Raw genomic sequence first — 16,969 nt, 5'->3', positions numbered from 1 at the left:
TATAATCATTCATCCATTGGTGGCCGTGCCTTCTGTTGCCTAGGCCCTGAACTCTGGAACGCCCTGCCTAAACCTCTCCGCCTCTCTTTCCTTCTTTAAGGTGCTCCTTAAAACATAGCTCTTTGACCAAGCTTTTGGTCACCTGCGCTAATTACTACTTATGCGGCTCAGTGTCAAATTTTTTATCTCATAATACTCCTGTGAAGCGCCTTGGGAAGTTACATTAAAAGCGCTATATAAATACAAGTTGTAGTTGTTGTCTTTAAGATTATGGAAGGGTTCAATAGGGTAGATGTAGAGAAAACATTTCCACTTGTGGGAGAGTCTAAAACTAGGGGCCATAAATATAATCCAATAAATCCAATAGGAAATTCAGGAGGAACTTCTATACCTAGCGAATGGTTAGAACGTGGAACTCACCTTCACATGGAATAGTTGAGGCGAATAGCATAGATGTATCTAAGTGAAAGCTAGATAAACACATGAGGAAGAAAGGAATAGAAGGTTATGCTTATAGGGTTAGATTAAGAGGGATGGGAGGTGCCATGTATGTAACCATCATGCAACGGTAATCTTCATGTAACTGTAACCTTCATGCAACTCCTGTATACTGTACTTATACCCTAGAAATGCACACCCTGACCACAGGGAGTGAACTTGTGGGAGACACTCCTCACCTGGGTTTCCAGGTATAAAAGGGGAGGTCCCACCCAGGGTCAGCACTTCTTGGTCCTGGGAATAAAGGTTAAGGTCACAGAGTGACTGTGTCTGCAATACATGACTCGTGTGAATTTGTAGTAAGGTGCAGGGACACCACAGGAGGAAGCTCATATGGAGCATAAACAAGTAGGGCCAAATGGCCTGTTTCTGGCTGTACATTCTATGTAATCTGACCTTTAACTCTTGAATCTTCTGCTTTTGACAGTCCACTTCTTTCTGAAGTTGTTTTCTTTCAAGCTGCAGTGCCTCAGATGCACAACTCTGTTGCGATGTCATATCAGCAATGTTTTCCATTTCTTGTCGTAGAATGGTAAGCATCTTGCCTTTTTCACTAAGTTCCATTTTCAGTGAATCATTCTCACTCTGCATTTTCTTTAAGTGTGCAACAGCTTCTTCAAACTGATCACAGATGCTCTCTTCTGCTATTTTCATCCTATGGATTTTTTGGGACTTGTCTTCAATTTCAAGTTGCAATTTACTTTTTTCTATTGCTTCATTTTCCAAACTTATTTCCTTTTCTTTTATTAATTCTCTCAACTGACAGATGCTTGCTTCAGTTTTCTCAAGTTGTTGTTTCATCTTATTAAGCTCCTCTCCAGTTTTACAAAGCTGCTCTCTACAGTTCTCATACTGGTTGACTAAGGTCATGATTTTTTCTTGGTCTTCATTCCTTTGCCCGTCTGCAGATGCCTACAGTAGAACATAGAAAAAAACATGTTAAGACTATTTAAAATAATTTTTATTCTAAAATAATCCCATTGATTTCAACCTTATAGTATGGATCATGGTCTTTTACCCAATTTCTCAATTCATCAAAAAAGCTCTCGAAAATGTTGAAGCAAATGCTCCGACACCATTCATTATCAAAGCATTCTCAGCATTTGCCAACATACAAGCTAGAGAAAAACTGTCTGGGTGTGGAAGCGGGTGTTTTATTTCAAACCACTGGGGATGATGTTCAAAAACTTGTCCTAACCTGCATTCACAAAATTGGTCCGTTGCATGTTCTACTCCCTGTGGCGTTTCTGCTTTCAGATTTGAACTGCTAACCCTACATTTGAAGAATATCTTGTGGTTAAAGGAAATATAATGAGTAGAGCCATCCTGTATTCGAGGATCATTTTCCAGAGTTTTAGTCTTTCACCAAAACCACTTGGGAATGAGAGAAAAACTTGGTAATCTTCCATATTTGGAAGGAACAACGATGCACTGAAAATTTCCATAACAGAATGTGCAGAATTTGAACCATGTGCATGTGCGATAGAGGACTTTTTACTTAAAGCAAAAACAATGGCCGGATTTAACGGGGCCGATGACAGTGTATGTATACACCATCGTAAGCCTTGTAAAAGGCCCCGCAAGTTCTGGGTTTCCGCATGTGCTGTGCATGCACGTAAATGCAGAACTTGCGATCTGTCAAGGTTCGCCTTGACAGAAACATAGAAACACAGAAATTTACAGCGCAGAAGGAGGCCATTCCGGCCCATCGTGTCCGCGCCGGCCGACAAGGAGCCACACGGCCCTTGGTCAGCAGCCCTAAGGGTTACATATAAACCTATGAATAATGATGGAAAAGCAAAGAGCACCCAGCCCAACCAATCCGCCTCACCACAACTGCTACACCCCTTACACTGAAACATTCTACACTCCACCCCAACTGGAGCCATGTGATCTCCTGGGAGAGGCAAAAACCAGATAAAAACCCAGGCCAATTTAGGGAGAAAAAAATCTGGGAGAATTCCTCTCCGGCCCATCCGACAGATCATACGAACCGATCCAAAAAGCACTTTTGCTGGCACGGAGTTGGGCTATTTGTCCAACTACTGCCCAGCAAAAACCCTTACACCTGGTAAAAGCAAATGTGAGGGTTAATATAAATGATAAATTAAAAATAAAAAAATAGAAAAACATCCGCAAACATTTAAAATTTGTTTATGTGAATTTTGGCCCAGATTCAAATGTTTAACATTATTGTGAAACATTTCTTAAAAAATTGTAAATGCTTCATTAAAGGAAATTTTAATTACATTTGAAAATGGGAACATTTATTTTTACTCCAGTTGTGCAAATTATTTAATTATTTGGGGATTGGGTTTATGCTTATGGGAATTCCGTTCATAAATGGAATCCCCATAAGCATATGAGGAATCCTCATTTCTGATTGGAGGACCTGGCCCACCTGATCCCAGGGATGCTTCCGAACCGCCTGCGCCCCTGGGATCTGTGGGTCTTTATGCAGGCGTACATCTCCAGATCCAGGACCCAAAGTCTCCGATGCCCGGGAGTCAGCAGGTAGGTTAGGATTTTTTTTCCGGGTCAGAGGCGTACTCCGGAGGTGCACCTCCGACCAGAAATTCTGGCCTAATAAAACACTTTCAGGCAAGAGATTTTCTGAGTGACTGCTGCAAATTCAACCAGGGTTAAAACAACTTACATTTATAAAGTATCTTTAAGATAGAAAACAGTCCAAAACACCAAGTGTGTTGAGGGCGGGGTAAGTAACGGAAAGTAACTATAATAGATAAAATAATTAGCTACATTAACTTCAAAAGAATAAAGATCTTGCTGGGTCCAATATGCAAGACTGAAGGTGTTATAGTTTCATGACCTGGAACTGGACAGTTCAGAGGCAGAAATGTTCATTGTCCTACTGGGAGAGCAACAAAAAATAACTGGCTCTGATGAAAGGAGAAAAGGAACAAAAGACTAATCTCTAAGAAGCAGGAGAGTGGAACTAGTTCACATGTTGATAAATCACAAATTTAATCTGTATTTTTTTTTTGGGGGGGGTGGTAAAATGTAGCAAATGACAAAACTAAACTGTTAAATGATTTGAAATCTAATTCATTACATAACAAACGAGTGATGGATTTAGCCACAAAGGGTTTAAAAAGAGTCACTTAGGTTGTTTCCCAGGATCCTATATGACTCATCAACTCTCAACAATGACAGCAGCTCCTGACCATAAGCATCAAACCACTTGCTGAAGGTCTCATCAAGAAAAGTGTAGGAAGTAACACTCCCACAAAACCTTATCTTGGTAAGAACTTTTTAAAAAATTCGTTCCAGGATGTGGACGTCGCTGGCAAGGCCAGCATTTATTGCCCATCCCTAATTGCCCTTGAGAAGGTAGTGGTGAGCCACCTTCTTGAACTGCTGCAGTCCGTGTGGTGAAGGTACTCCTAGTGCTGTTAGGGAGGGAGTGCCAGGATTTTGATCCAGCAACGATGAAAACAGCGATATATTTCTAAGTCAGGATGGTGTGTAACTTGGACGGGAAGTTGCAGGTGATGATGCTCCCATATATCTGCCGCCCTTGTCCTTCAAAGTGGGTTTGGGAGGTGTTGCTGAAGATCTTCTTTAAGAACATCAGTCAGTCTCTATGTCCTGCATATGCAGCTGGTACCTAATTTCCAAGACTGAAGCCACCTGTCCAGTGATTGCATCAGATGCTAAGACATTGAGAATAAATGTATAATCTTCTTCCTTAGCACATAAAGACTTCTTGACTTGGCCCTCTGCCAAAGAGAGGTGGTGAAATCGAGAGAAGATTTGGTAAAGATGTAAGAGACAATTTGGTATTGTTATGTGAAATTCTACCAAAAATACATGACATAAGCTTAAGTTGTGATTTACTGGGTTAATTTTAACTACTTCCATTCTGTTAACTGCTTCCATTCCTGCAGTGTACGACATCTCCATTCACAGACCAGCCGACTGTTCTTTTCTCTTCAGAAACAGAACAACTTTTTTACTTTCCCAAATTAGAAAATTCGAACTAATCCAAACCATGGTATAACTGTGGTATAAAGCATCACTATTTGTTTAGCACTAACTAACGAACCTGACATTTCAACTGATGCTGGTACTGTTCCTTCAGAGCGTTTATCACACTATCCAGCCGCTGAATTTCCTGGTTTTTGCAATCCAATTCGTGCTCCAAGCTTTCAACAGAGATACTATTACTTGTGCCACGAGCCCACAGCTTTTGGTTTTGTTCTTTTGCCACTTCGAGGTCCTCTTCAACTTTACAATAGTCAGCCTGAAAGTCAAACATATAAAACGAATTAGAATTTGAAAAGCTTACCCCAAAGAATTGATTAGGATAGTGTTTGGAGTTCGGGAAAGGGAGGAGGTAAGGGCATGCTAGGCTCAATATGCAAGAAAATCGAGTTAGCAGGGCCTCATGAACATGCAATACCTTTCTTTCTCCCCTCCCCATCACCCCCTCCACCCCCCTATGACTAAGAGGTCACACTTTGTCTGCCAGTCTCCCTCCTCCTTCTCCAATAAAAGCTAACTGGAGCCCTGGGGTGAGCTTTGCAGAACCAGAAAGCCACCAAACAGAAAAAGGAGCAGACCGTCTAGGAGGCAAAAGTCAGAATGCTCTCTGGAGGCTGGTATGTCCATTGAGATAGGATGCATTGGCCGCAAGAACGGGGCAAGTAGGCCCCACTGTACTGAGCGGGTGGGTGGGGGGGGGGGGCGGTGGTGGAGGAGGGGTCCGGCCCAGGAAAACAGCATGAGTTTTTTTTATTTTGTGGAACAACAATGCATGGGATCTCTAGGGAGGCCTGGGTAACACTTGTCCCCCTTTATCAATTGCTTTTGTTCTAGATCTCTCAGTCACTGGGAATAGTCTGCTTCTATCCACTCTGTCCCATTCCTTCATAATTTTAAACACTTCTATCAAATCACCCATTAATCTCCATTTTAATGAAAATTGCCCTATTTTTTCCAAGTCTTTCTCCCTATTTATATTCTAGGCAGCAGCTTAGAGAATCTATGCTGTACCTTCTCTATTGCCTTCCTGTAGCTAAACACTTCAATCTTGTTGCTCTTCCACATCTTCCAGCTTTCCCCCAAAAGTACAATTATTAATTTTATGTTTTTTAACTGAAATGTAACAGCATACAATTTACTGACATTGCATTCCAACTGACACTTTCTTTTGCCCATTGCACCAACTTATCAGCAATCCTTTGCAGCTTTCCTTGGTCCTCAGAATTATTTTCTATGCCTCCTATTTTAGTATCATCTGCAAATTTGGACACCCACATCATCATTGTACACAGTGAACCGAAGCAGTTCGAAAACAGAACCCGGTGAGACAACGCTATGTATTTCCAACAACTCTGAGAAACTCCGCTCAACTTCCTACTCTCTGTTTCCCCCCGCCAACCTAACCAGTTTTTAAATCATTTAATTCCATACCTCTTAATCTTCCCCAATAGTCTGCTGTGTGGTACCTTGTTATAAGCCTGCTGATAGTCCATGAGCACTACATTCACTGCATTTCCCTCATATCTGTTACCTCAAAAGAAGTTTGTCAAGTACAATCTTCCTTTCGGAAATCCATGTTGGGTGTTTGCAATGAATTTCTCTCTGCCTCAGCCCATTGGTTGTTGAATCCTTCATCCATGCCTTTGTTACCTCCAGATTCGACTATTCCAATGCTCGCTTGCTAGGCCTCCCATTTTCCATAAACTTCAGCTTATCCAAAACTCTGCTGCCCGTATCCTAACTTACACCAAGTCCCATTCACCACCTAGATTGGTTCCCGGTCAGACAACGCCTGGAATTTAAAATTCTCAGCCTTGTCTTCTAATCCCTCCACAGGCTTATGCCTCCCTATCTCTGAAACCCCATCCAGCACTACAACCCGCTGAGATTTCTGTGTTCCTCCAATTTTGGCCTCTTGCACATCTCCAAATTCTATCATATCACCATTGGCAGCCGTGCCTTCAGCTACCTAGGGCCTACACTCTGGAATTCCTTCCCTAAACCTCTCCACCTCTCTCCTTTAAGACGCTTCCTAAAACTTCTGACCAAGCTTTTCATCAGTTGTCCTAATATCTTTTTATGTGGCTTGGTGTCAAATTTTGTTTGATAACACTCCTGTGAAACAGCTTGGTAGACATATCAATCATTATGCAAACATGTTGATGTGTATGCAATGACAGACTGAGTACTGTTTAACTCCAAGAGATATGACCTTGGCTCTGCTTTATTAAGGCCCAAAGTGACTCATATACAAAATGGCTGGCCTTTTATACTTGGGCTGCACGCATGCGCCACCATCTAGTGGCTAGTGATCCCAAAAGTACATACATGACAATACCGCCCTCTGAGGTATTAACACAATCTTTTACAAATTGAGACGGTCCGGTGTTTTACTCTCCCAAGTTGACCATCTCAGTTCAACTCCAGCCTTCGGTGAGTGTTCAGAGTCTGTTGTGACTGGTGGCTGGATGGCTGACCTGGTGGGAGTGGCAGGGATTGAAAGTCCATTTTCATTGAACATGTTAGTGATTGAAAGTCCCGATTCACTGATGACCACTGAGTCCTCTGATGACTGGGGGTAGGTTGGTTGGTCGTTGATTGTCTCTTCCTCCGACTGTTCCGGGTCCTCTGTGTGCCACAGCTTTGTCTGATCCATATGTTTCCTGCATGTTTGCCCATTTTTGAGCTTGACAATAAATACTCTCTTGCCCTCCTTGGCCATGTCAGTACCAGCAATCCACTTGGGACCCTGACCATAATTCAGAACATATACAGGATCATTTACAGAAATATCGCGTGACACAGCTGTGCGATCGTGATACCCTTGCTGACTTTGTCTTCTATATTAAACATGATTATTCAAGTCAGGGTGTACAAGAGATAGCTTGGTCTTAAGACCTTTCTTCATCATTAGTTCAGCAGGCGAGACCCCGATAAGCGTGTGTGGTCTTGTGCTGTAACTAAGCAGTATGCATGACAGGCGGGTCTGCAGTGACTCTTGGGTTACTCACTTCATGCTCTGCTTTATGATTTGGACAGTACGTTCTGCTTGCTCATTGGACGCAGGTTTGAATGGTGCTGACCTTACATGTTTGATACCATTGAATTTCATGAACTCTTGAAACTCCTGACTGGTGAAGCACGATCCGTTGTTGCTAACAACGATGTCAGGCAGACCATGTGTCACAAACATGTTGTGTATCTATAAAGCACCAGGGAGCGCATCCCCTGAAGTCCGACGGGATCCCAGCATCCCTTGGGAACACTGTACATAAGCCGGCCCCGAAGGCCTGTTACTCACTCTGGAGTGTCTTGATAAAGACTGAGGTCACTGTTACTTTAACCTCCCTGTGTGCAGTCTCATCTGTGTTAGGAACACAACAACTGGCGACGAGAACACGAATCCAACACAAAGATGCAGCAAATTATGAGAATCCTGGAGAACTTCTCGGAGGGTGAGGACTGGGAAGCCTATGTCGAACGGCTAGACCAGTACTTTGTAGCCAACGAGCTGGACAGAGAAGGAAGCGCTCCAAAAAGGAGAGCGGGCCTCCTCACAGTCGCAGGGCACCGACCTACAGCCTCATGAAGAATCTTCTGGTTCCGGTGAAACCCACAGATAAGTCATATGAGGAGCTGTGTACACTGGTTCGGGAGCATCTTAACCCGAGGGAAAGTGTGCTGATGGCGAGGTATCGGTTCTATATGTACCAGCGATCTGAAGGTTAAGAAGTGGCGAGCTGCGTCGCCAAGCTAAGGCGACTTGCAGGACAATGTGAGTTTGATGGCGACCTGGAGCAAATGCTCAGAGACTTTTTTGTACTGGGCATGGGCCACGAGACCATCCTACGAAAACGTTTGACTGTAGAGACACCGACCCTCAGTAAGGCCATTGCACAGGCGTTTATGTCCACCAGTGATAACACCAAACAAATCTCTCAGCACACAAGTGCTAGCAATGTTCATAAATTAACTGGAACTATGTTTGTGAACAGAAATGTACAGGGCAGAAACCATGAGTCTGCAACTGCCAGCAGGCCACAGGTGACCCAGATGACTCAGAGTCCGCAACAAAAGATGAATGCAAGGCAATTCACACCTTGTTGGCGTTGTGGAGGCTTCCATTCAGTCCATTCATGCCGCTTCAAAGGGTATGTTTGCAAGAGCTGTGGAACAATGGGGCACCTCCAATGAGCTTGCAGACGAGCTGCAAGCTCTGCAAAACCTGCTAACCACCACGTGGCAGAGGAAGATCGATCCATGATGGATCAAAGCAATTTCGAGCCTCAGAGAGAGGAGGCAGATGCTGAAGTACACGGGGTGCACATATTTTCGACAAAATGTCCACTTATAATGGTAAACATAAAATTGAATGGCTTACCCGTAGCCATGGAACTGGACACTGGCGCTAGCCAATCCACCATGAGTAAAAAGATGTTTGAGAGACTATGGATCAACAAGGCACTCAGACCAGCCCCGAGCCCCATGACACGAAACTGAGAGCGTACACCAAAGAGCTTATCACTGTCCTGGGCAGCGCCATGATCAAGGTCACCTATGAGGGCACGGTGAACGAACTGCCACTCTGGATTGTCCCGGGCGATGGCCCCATACTGCTTGGAAGGAGCTGGCTGCGCAAAATCCGCTGAAACTGGGATGACATCCGAGCGCTATCACATGTTGATGAGGCCTCATGTACCCTGGTTCTTAACAAATTTCCTTCCCTTTTTGAGCCAGGCATTGGAAACTTTTCTGGGGCGAAGGTGTGGATCCACTTGGTCCCAGAGGCACGACCCATTCACCACAAGGCACGAGTGGTACCTCACATGATGAGGGAGAGAGTGGAAATCGAGCTGGACAGGCTGCAATGCGAGGGCATCATCTTCCCCAGTGGATTTCAGCGAGTGGGCCAGCCTAATTGTTCCAGTACTCAAAAGTGATGGCACGGTCAGGATTTGCGGCGATTATCAAGTAAATATTAATCGTTTCTTCCTACAGGACCAATACCCGCTACCTAAGGCAGACAACCTATTTGCGACGCTGGCAGGAGGCAAGACGTTCACCAAGCTCGACCTGACTTCGGCCTACATGACGCAGGAGCTGGAAGAGTCTTCGAAGGACCTCACCTGCATCAACACGCACAAGGGACTGTTCATCTACAAAAGATGCCCGTTTGGAAATCGGTCGGCTGCAGCGATCTTCCAGAGAAACATGGAGAGCCTACTCAAGTCGGTACCACGCACGGTGGTTTTTCAGGACGACGTATTGGTCACTTGTCGAGACACCGTCAAGCACCTACAAAACCTGGAGGAGGTCCTCCAGCCACTGGATCGCGTAGGGCTGCGGCTGAAGAGGTCGAAATGCGTCTTCATGGCAACAGAAGTGGAGTTTTTGGGGAGAAAGATCGCGGCGGACGCCATTCGGCCCACAGACGTCAAGACAGAGGCTATCAGGAACACGCCCAGGCCACAGAACGTCACAGAGCTGCGGTCGTTCCTGGGACTCAACTATTTTGGTAACTTCCTCCCGAGGTTAAGCACCCTCTTAGAGCCCCTACATGTGTTATTGCGTAAAGGTGAGAACTGGGTATGGGGAAAAAAACAAGTAATTGCTTTTGAGAAAGCCAGAAACATTTTATGCTCCTACAAGCTGCTTGTATTGTATAACCCGTGTAAAAGACTTGTGCTACCATGTGATGTGTCGTCGTACGGAGTCGGGTGTGTATTACAACAAGCTGGTAAAAAACTGTGTACTGCATGGGAGCTGGGCCAGCATCCCCGTTGAAATGCAAGAGCTAATCAAGCCGTTCCAGCAGCAAAAGGACGAGCTGTCCATTCAGGCAGACTGCCGATTGTGGGGTAACCGTGTAGTGCTACCCAAAAAGGGCAGGGAGACGTTCATGTCGGATCTCCACAGCACATACCCGGGTATAGTAATGATGAAAGCAATAGCCAGATCCCACGTGTGGTGGCCCGGTATCGACTCTGACTTAGAGTCCTGTGTACGGCAATGCAGCGTGTGTGCTCAGTTGAGCAACGCGCCCAGAGAGGCACCACTAAGTTTGTGGTCCTGGCCCTCCTGACCATGGTCGAGGATCCATGTCGACTATGTAGGCCCGTTTCTCGGTAAAATGTTCCTGGTGGTGGTGGATGCTTTTTCAAAATGGATTGAGTGTGAAATAATGTCGGGAAGCATCGCCACCGCCACCATTGAAAGCCTGAGGGCCATGTTTGCCACCCACGGCCTGCCTGACATACTGGTCAGTGACAACGGGCCATGTTTCACCAGTGCCGAATTTAAAGAATTCATGACCCGCAATGGGATCAAACATGTTACCTCGGCCCTGTTTAAACCAGCCTCCAATGGGCAGGCAGAGTGGGCAGTACAAACCCTCAAACAGAGCCTTAAACAAATCACAGAAGGCTCACTCCACACCCGCCTGTCCGAGTACTGCTCAGCTACCGCACAAGACCCCACTTACTCCCGGCTGAGCTACTCATGAAAAGGACACTTAAAACCAGACTCTCGCTGGTTCACCCCAAGCTGCATGATCAGGTAGAGAGCAGGGGGCAGCAACAAAATGTAAACGATGGTCGCGCCACTGTGTCACGGGAAATTGATCTGAATGTGTATGTGCTAAACTATGGACATGGTCCCAAGTGGATCGTGGGCACGGTGATAGCTAAAGAAGGGAGTAGGGTGTTTGTAGTCAAACTAGACAATGGACAAATTTGCAGAAAGCACCTGGACCAAATGAGGCTGCGGTTCACAGACTGCCCTGAACAACCCACAGCAGACACCACCTTTTTCGAGCCCACAGCACACACCCAAAGGATCAACGACACCACGCTGAACCAGCAAATCAAACCCATCACGCCCAACAGCCCAGCAAGGCCAGGCTCACCCAACAGCACTGCAGGGCCAACAACACGCCAGCCCAACGAGGGCACAGCCAACACACCAGAACAGATATTTGTACCGAGGTGGTCCACCCCAGGGAAAGAAAGGCTCCCGACTGCCTCACCTTGTAAATAGTTTTCACTTTGACTTTGGCAGGGGGGGAGTGATGTTGTGTATTTGTAAAGCATGTTCCGCCACCAGGGAGCGCATCCCCTGAAGTCCCAAGGGATCCCAGCATCCCTTGGGAGCACTGTACATAAGCCGGACCCTAAGGCCTGTTACTCACTCTGGAGTGTCTGGATAAAGACTGAGGTCACTGTTACTTTAACCTCCCTGTGTGCAGTCTCATCTGTGTTAGGAACACAACAGAACATGACACTAAGATTCTCAATGGTAGCTGTGGATGTGCTGGATGACATGATTATACACTCTATCCACTTCAGATATGCATCCACCACAACTAAAAACATCTTCCCCAGGAAGTTGATGTGGATCCTGGACCATGGCTTGGACAGCCACGATCACAGACTCAGCGGCGATTCCGCTGGTGCTTTGCTGAGCTGCATGCAAGTGTTGCACTGATGCACACATGGTTCCAGCTCAGAGTCAATTCCCGGCCACCATACATGAGACCTGGCGATGGCTTTCATTATTACAATGCCGGGATGTGTGCTATGTAGCTCACGTACAAATTTTTCTCTCCCTTTCTTGGGCATAACAACACGATTGCCCCACAGTATACAGTCCGACTGAATAGACAATTCGTCTTTGCGACGAATGTAAGGTTTGGTCTCGTCGCACATTTGCTTGGGTATGGCAGACCAATCACCTTTGAGGATGCAACTCTTCACCACCGATAAAATTGGGTCCTGGCTGGTCCAGGTCTTAACTTGTTGAGTCGTGACAGGGGTTCCTTTACTTCAAAAGTATTCATAACTAACAATAGGTCCACCGGTTGTGGACGTTTCCACCTCCGGTGTGGGCAATGGCAGACGGCTCAAAGCATCGGCACAATTCTCGGTGCCAGGTCTATGGCAAATGATATAATCATAAGCGGATATTGTCAGTGCCCACCTCTGGATGCGGGTTGAAGCATTGATATTGATACCTTTGTTTTCAGAGAACAGTGAAATGATCGGCTTGTGATCTGTCTCCAGTTCAAACTGAAGACCAAACAGGTACTGATGCATCTTTTTAATCCCATACACACAGGCGAGTGCTTCTTTCATGCTGTCGGCTCTTTCCGCTTTAGACAAACTTTTTGAAACATACGCGACTGGTTGAAGTTTACCCGACTCATTAGCTTGTTGGACTACGCAACCAATTCCATATGATGAAGCATCACAGGCCAATACGCAATGTTTACATGCGTCATAATGTACCAGCAGCTTGTTAGATCAAAGCAGATTAGTGGCTTTCTCAAAAACTCTGTCTTGAGACGCATCCCATACCCAGTTGTCGCCTTTTCTTAGCAGCATGTGCAGTGGTTCTAATAAGGTGCTCAATTTAGGTAGGAAGTTACCGAAGTAGTTGAGTAGACCCAGGAACGAATTCAGCTCCGTCACATTCTGCATTCTTGATGGCCTTGGTTTTTGCGTCTGTGGGCCTGATGCCGTCAGCAGCAATTTTCCTCCCCAGGAATTCGACCTCTGGTGCTATGAAGATGCACTTTGAGCGTTTAAGTCCCACTTTGTCCAGGCGATGTAGAACCTCTTCCAGGTTGTTCCGATGTTCCTTGGAGTCACAACCTGTGATCGCGATGTCATCTTGGAACACGACGGTTCTGGGAATGGGCTTCAGTAGACTCTCCATCTTCCTCTGAAATATTGCTGCAGCCGAGCAAATTCTAAAAGGGCACCTGTGATAAATAAACAGTCCTTTATGTGTGTTACTGCACATAAGTCTCTTCGATGTCTCGACCAGCTCCTGTGTCATGTAGGCCGACATCAAGTCCAGTTTGGTGAACAACTTCCCCTCGGCTAGCACTGCAAACAAGTCATCAGCCTTCGGTAACGGGTACTGATCCTGTTTCAAAACCTTGTTGATCGTAGCCTTGTAGTCTCCACAGATTCTGACTGCCATCACTTTTCAGCACAGGAACAATGGGGCTGGCCCATTCATTAAATTCAACTGGTGATCCCTTCACGCTGGAGTCTGCTCAGTTCGATTTCGACTTTCTCCCTCATCATATACGGAACTGCCCGAACTTTATGATGTACAGGTCTTGCATCTGAGTCCACGTGGATCTGGAACTTGCTCAGTACTTGGGCACATGTATCTTTCTCCAATGACAACGCCATGATGTTGTTCTAATCGCATCTGGTTTTTTCAAGCTAGTTCCTGCCAAACAGCATTGGGTCATTGCCTGGGACAATCCATAGCGATAACTCGTGAACCGCACCATCATACGACACGTTAATTGTGGCACTGTCAATCACCGTTATGAGTTCTTTCGTGTACGTGTGCAACTTGGCATTGACTGGACTCAGCCTGGGCCTCACAGCCTTAGTATCCCACAGCTTGTCGAGTGCCCTCTGGCTCATTATCGATTGACTCGCCCACGTGTCCAGTTCCATCGATACCGGCACCCCATTAAATTTCACGTCGATCATTATCGGTTTGTTCTTAGTTAGGAACGAGTACAGTCCATACACTTCCTCCTCTGGTATCTCGGATTGCGTATCTGGATCCGCGCTAGTCTGACCATCATCCTCCACGTGGTATGTCGCAGCACGCTTGCTCATCTGCAGACACTTGCACTGGAGATGCCCCATTCTCAGTCAGCCTTTGCAACTATATTGCTTAAATCGACATTGCTGGTGCCGGTGATTTCCCCCACAACGCCAACACGGAGAAATCGGATGCATTCCCACTTGCGGGCTTTGGGCAACCACAGGTTTCACGTATGCAGTCGGGTAGGCGCTGCCATGTGCCGCTCTGCCGAACGCTGAATCAATCATATTTATAGTACTTACCGAATTTTGATTTTTCACTGATATCTGTTTTAGACTTCTATCTGCCGTCATGCATGACTGAGCAATCGTGATGGCCCTGTTCAAGTCCAACATCTCCACCGCCAGTAGTTTACGCAGGATCACCTTGTGGTTGATGCTGATTACAAAGAAGCCCCGCAGTATGTCTGCCAACACAGCCCCGAACTTACACGGTCCTGCTTAGACGTCTCAAGTCGGCAACGAATTCCGCCGCATTCTGCCCCTCTGAGCGAATGTGCGTGTAAAATCTGTATCTCGAGATGATGATGCCTTTGTCTGGCTTAAGGTGGTCCTGTACCAGTGTAAACAATTCTTCGTATGTCTTCTCTGTTGGACTCACAGGCAGGAGTAGATTCTTTATCAGACCATAAATATTTGGACCGCAAACCGTGAGGAACACCGCCCGGCGCCGATCTGCCTCGCTGACCTCCTCCATTTTGTTGGCCACGAAGAACTGGCTCAAACAGCTCACAAAGTCTGTCCAATCTTCTCCTTCCACAAATCGCTCCAAAAATCCAATTGTGCTCATTTTTGCATGCAAAGGTTCTTGTTGCCTCGTCGCCAAATGTTGTGTATGCAATAACTGTTAGACTGAGTACTGTTTAACTCCAAGAGGTATGACCTTGGCTCTGCTTTATTAAGGCCCAAAGTGACTCATATACAAAATGGCTGGCCTTTTATACTTGGGCTGCACACACATGCATGCAGGCCAATGGCCTCCAACAGTGACGCCATCCAGTGGTTAGTGATCCCAAAAGTACATACATGACACATGGCTACAGATTTATCCGTTGCTGTTTCGAAAAGGGCTACAACTACAGACAGCACTTGGGTAATGAAGCTGAGATGCAATTCACACCTTGTATTTGTTAGCAAGCAAGCTTTAGGCGAGTTCATTCAATGACAGCAAGTTTCAGCCAGACTTCACACTTGACAGCAAAGACAAGTATTGCACAAGTTTATCACTGGAAAGGATCCATGATTTTTGACAAAGATTATAAAAGCAAGAGCTGACACCAACCGAGTCTGAGATCAGAATTATTGGTACCAAGCCTATTCAACCAAGACAAGCGTTACTTTTCAATACCACCCAAGGTGGCATTTGTACTCTGCCTTATAATATCATTATATTTTCCAAAAGCAATTTAACTAGAAAATCTTCATTACAGAAATAAAATCAACCATTGTTAAAATTGGATCTAAAATAGAATTAAAAATAATATGCAAAAATAATTTTTCGGGTCTGAGATAGAACAGACATGTGCTGCTAATGAAGAGAAACAAAAACCAAGGGCATGGCCCAAACAAGGCATTATAACAAAGTGACAGTCAAGTCATCTGACTCTTGCATGATGTGAACTTCTTATAGGCAGTGTCCCTGGGTCATTTTTCTCTGTGGGATGACAGCAACTCTTATTTTAATTTAGAAGTTGAGCAAATGAGGAAGAAGTGTGTAAATGCAAGTTTTTTTTAAGCCAGTTAAAAGCATCTAACAACTTTAATTAAATACAAAAAATATCTTTCCTCCTAATGTAGTTAATGTAAACAATTTCAGTTTGAAAATTAAACAGCTGCTAGACTTACCATTAACCGTTGGATTCGATCGTTCATGGTTTCTAACTCTTGCCTGAATTCATCTTTTTCTTGCTTGGTATTACAAATCTCAGAACGAGATTGTTCTAATTGGTTTTCCAAGTTCTCTATCTGATGAAACAGCACAAAAGTGCAATGAAACAATGCATACGTTTAAACAAAACGTCTGAAAATACAGCAATGGTCCATTGTTTAATATGTACTCTGATCTCCCTATTGTGTACAGTCAATAAAATTTAATGTTGCTGTGCCACAACTAAAGTAGTTATTTTAATTTATTTCATTTGCAACTGTTGAACAGTTGGTGTTATGATACACTGTATAATGTGTATACAGTACATTGTTTATATGCATTACGTGATAAACCCTGAAAATTGTTACAGGGACTTGTGGATTACCTGGCAGCTACACTAATCTTTCCTATGTTTATTTGGTTGGGAGGGAAGTGGCTTTTTGAGATCCTGTTGCAAGAAAAAAATTACATGGATTGTTAAACCCACTTACATTTCTCTTTTGCTAGGTGTGTCTCTCATATTTTTAATAAAATGGCAGGGAAAGGAAGCATTGCTAACATCAAACAAAAGTCTCCTCATTTTTTTGTGCATCGGGATATGTATTTTGTTTAGCCCAAAGTAATTAAAAGGAATTATTGTTTAAACAGATTTACAACAGACCTTGTCCTCGTATATCCTCTTTGCTTCCCGCAATTCAATTCGTAGATGGCAGACTGTGGACTCTAGGTCTGTAAGCTGCCGTGAGTACATTGTGCTCTGGTTCCTTGCCTGCTCTCTGGATGCAGGAAAAATACTGATTAATTTTTTTCAAAATATAATAGCAGTAAAATTGGTGAGGATTTAAATGCATCTTCGGAAAAACCCCAAACAGCAATTCCAATGAAATAAACAGAATGAGAGAATTAAATTTTTACATGTTTTATACCATTAAAATATTTAGTGCTTTCTCTAGGATCCTCCTTGTTA

The 16,969-nt window shown here is 44.7% G+C and overlaps 1 protein-coding gene across 4 annotated transcripts in view; it reads right to left on the bottom strand.

Annotated features, from left to right (window-relative positions):
* LOC139244536 (coiled-coil domain-containing protein 158-like) overlaps positions 1-16,969 on the bottom strand; it is a 319,231-nt gene that overhangs the window by 108,600 nt on the left and 193,662 nt on the right. For all 4 annotated transcript variants that reach the window (XM_070871035.1, XM_070871037.1, XM_070871039.1 and 1 more), the window contains 4 exons: positions 16,664-16,778; positions 15,981-16,100; positions 4,565-4,762; positions 895-1,410 (listed from right to left, as the gene is read on the bottom strand). In XM_070871035.1, the coding sequence (XP_070727136.1) occupies positions 895-1,410; positions 4,565-4,762; positions 15,981-16,100; positions 16,664-16,778 (949 nt within the window). The remainder of the gene's footprint in view (positions 1-894; positions 1,411-4,564; positions 4,763-15,980; positions 16,101-16,663; positions 16,779-16,969) is intronic.

Source organism: Pristiophorus japonicus, chromosome 2 (assembly GCF_044704955.1).
Source record: "Pristiophorus japonicus isolate sPriJap1 chromosome 2, sPriJap1.hap1, whole genome shotgun sequence".
In the NCBI taxonomy this organism is placed as follows: Eukaryota; Metazoa; Chordata; class Chondrichthyes; family Pristiophoridae; genus Pristiophorus; species Pristiophorus japonicus.
This window is presented reverse-complemented; position numbering and strand designations above follow the sequence as displayed.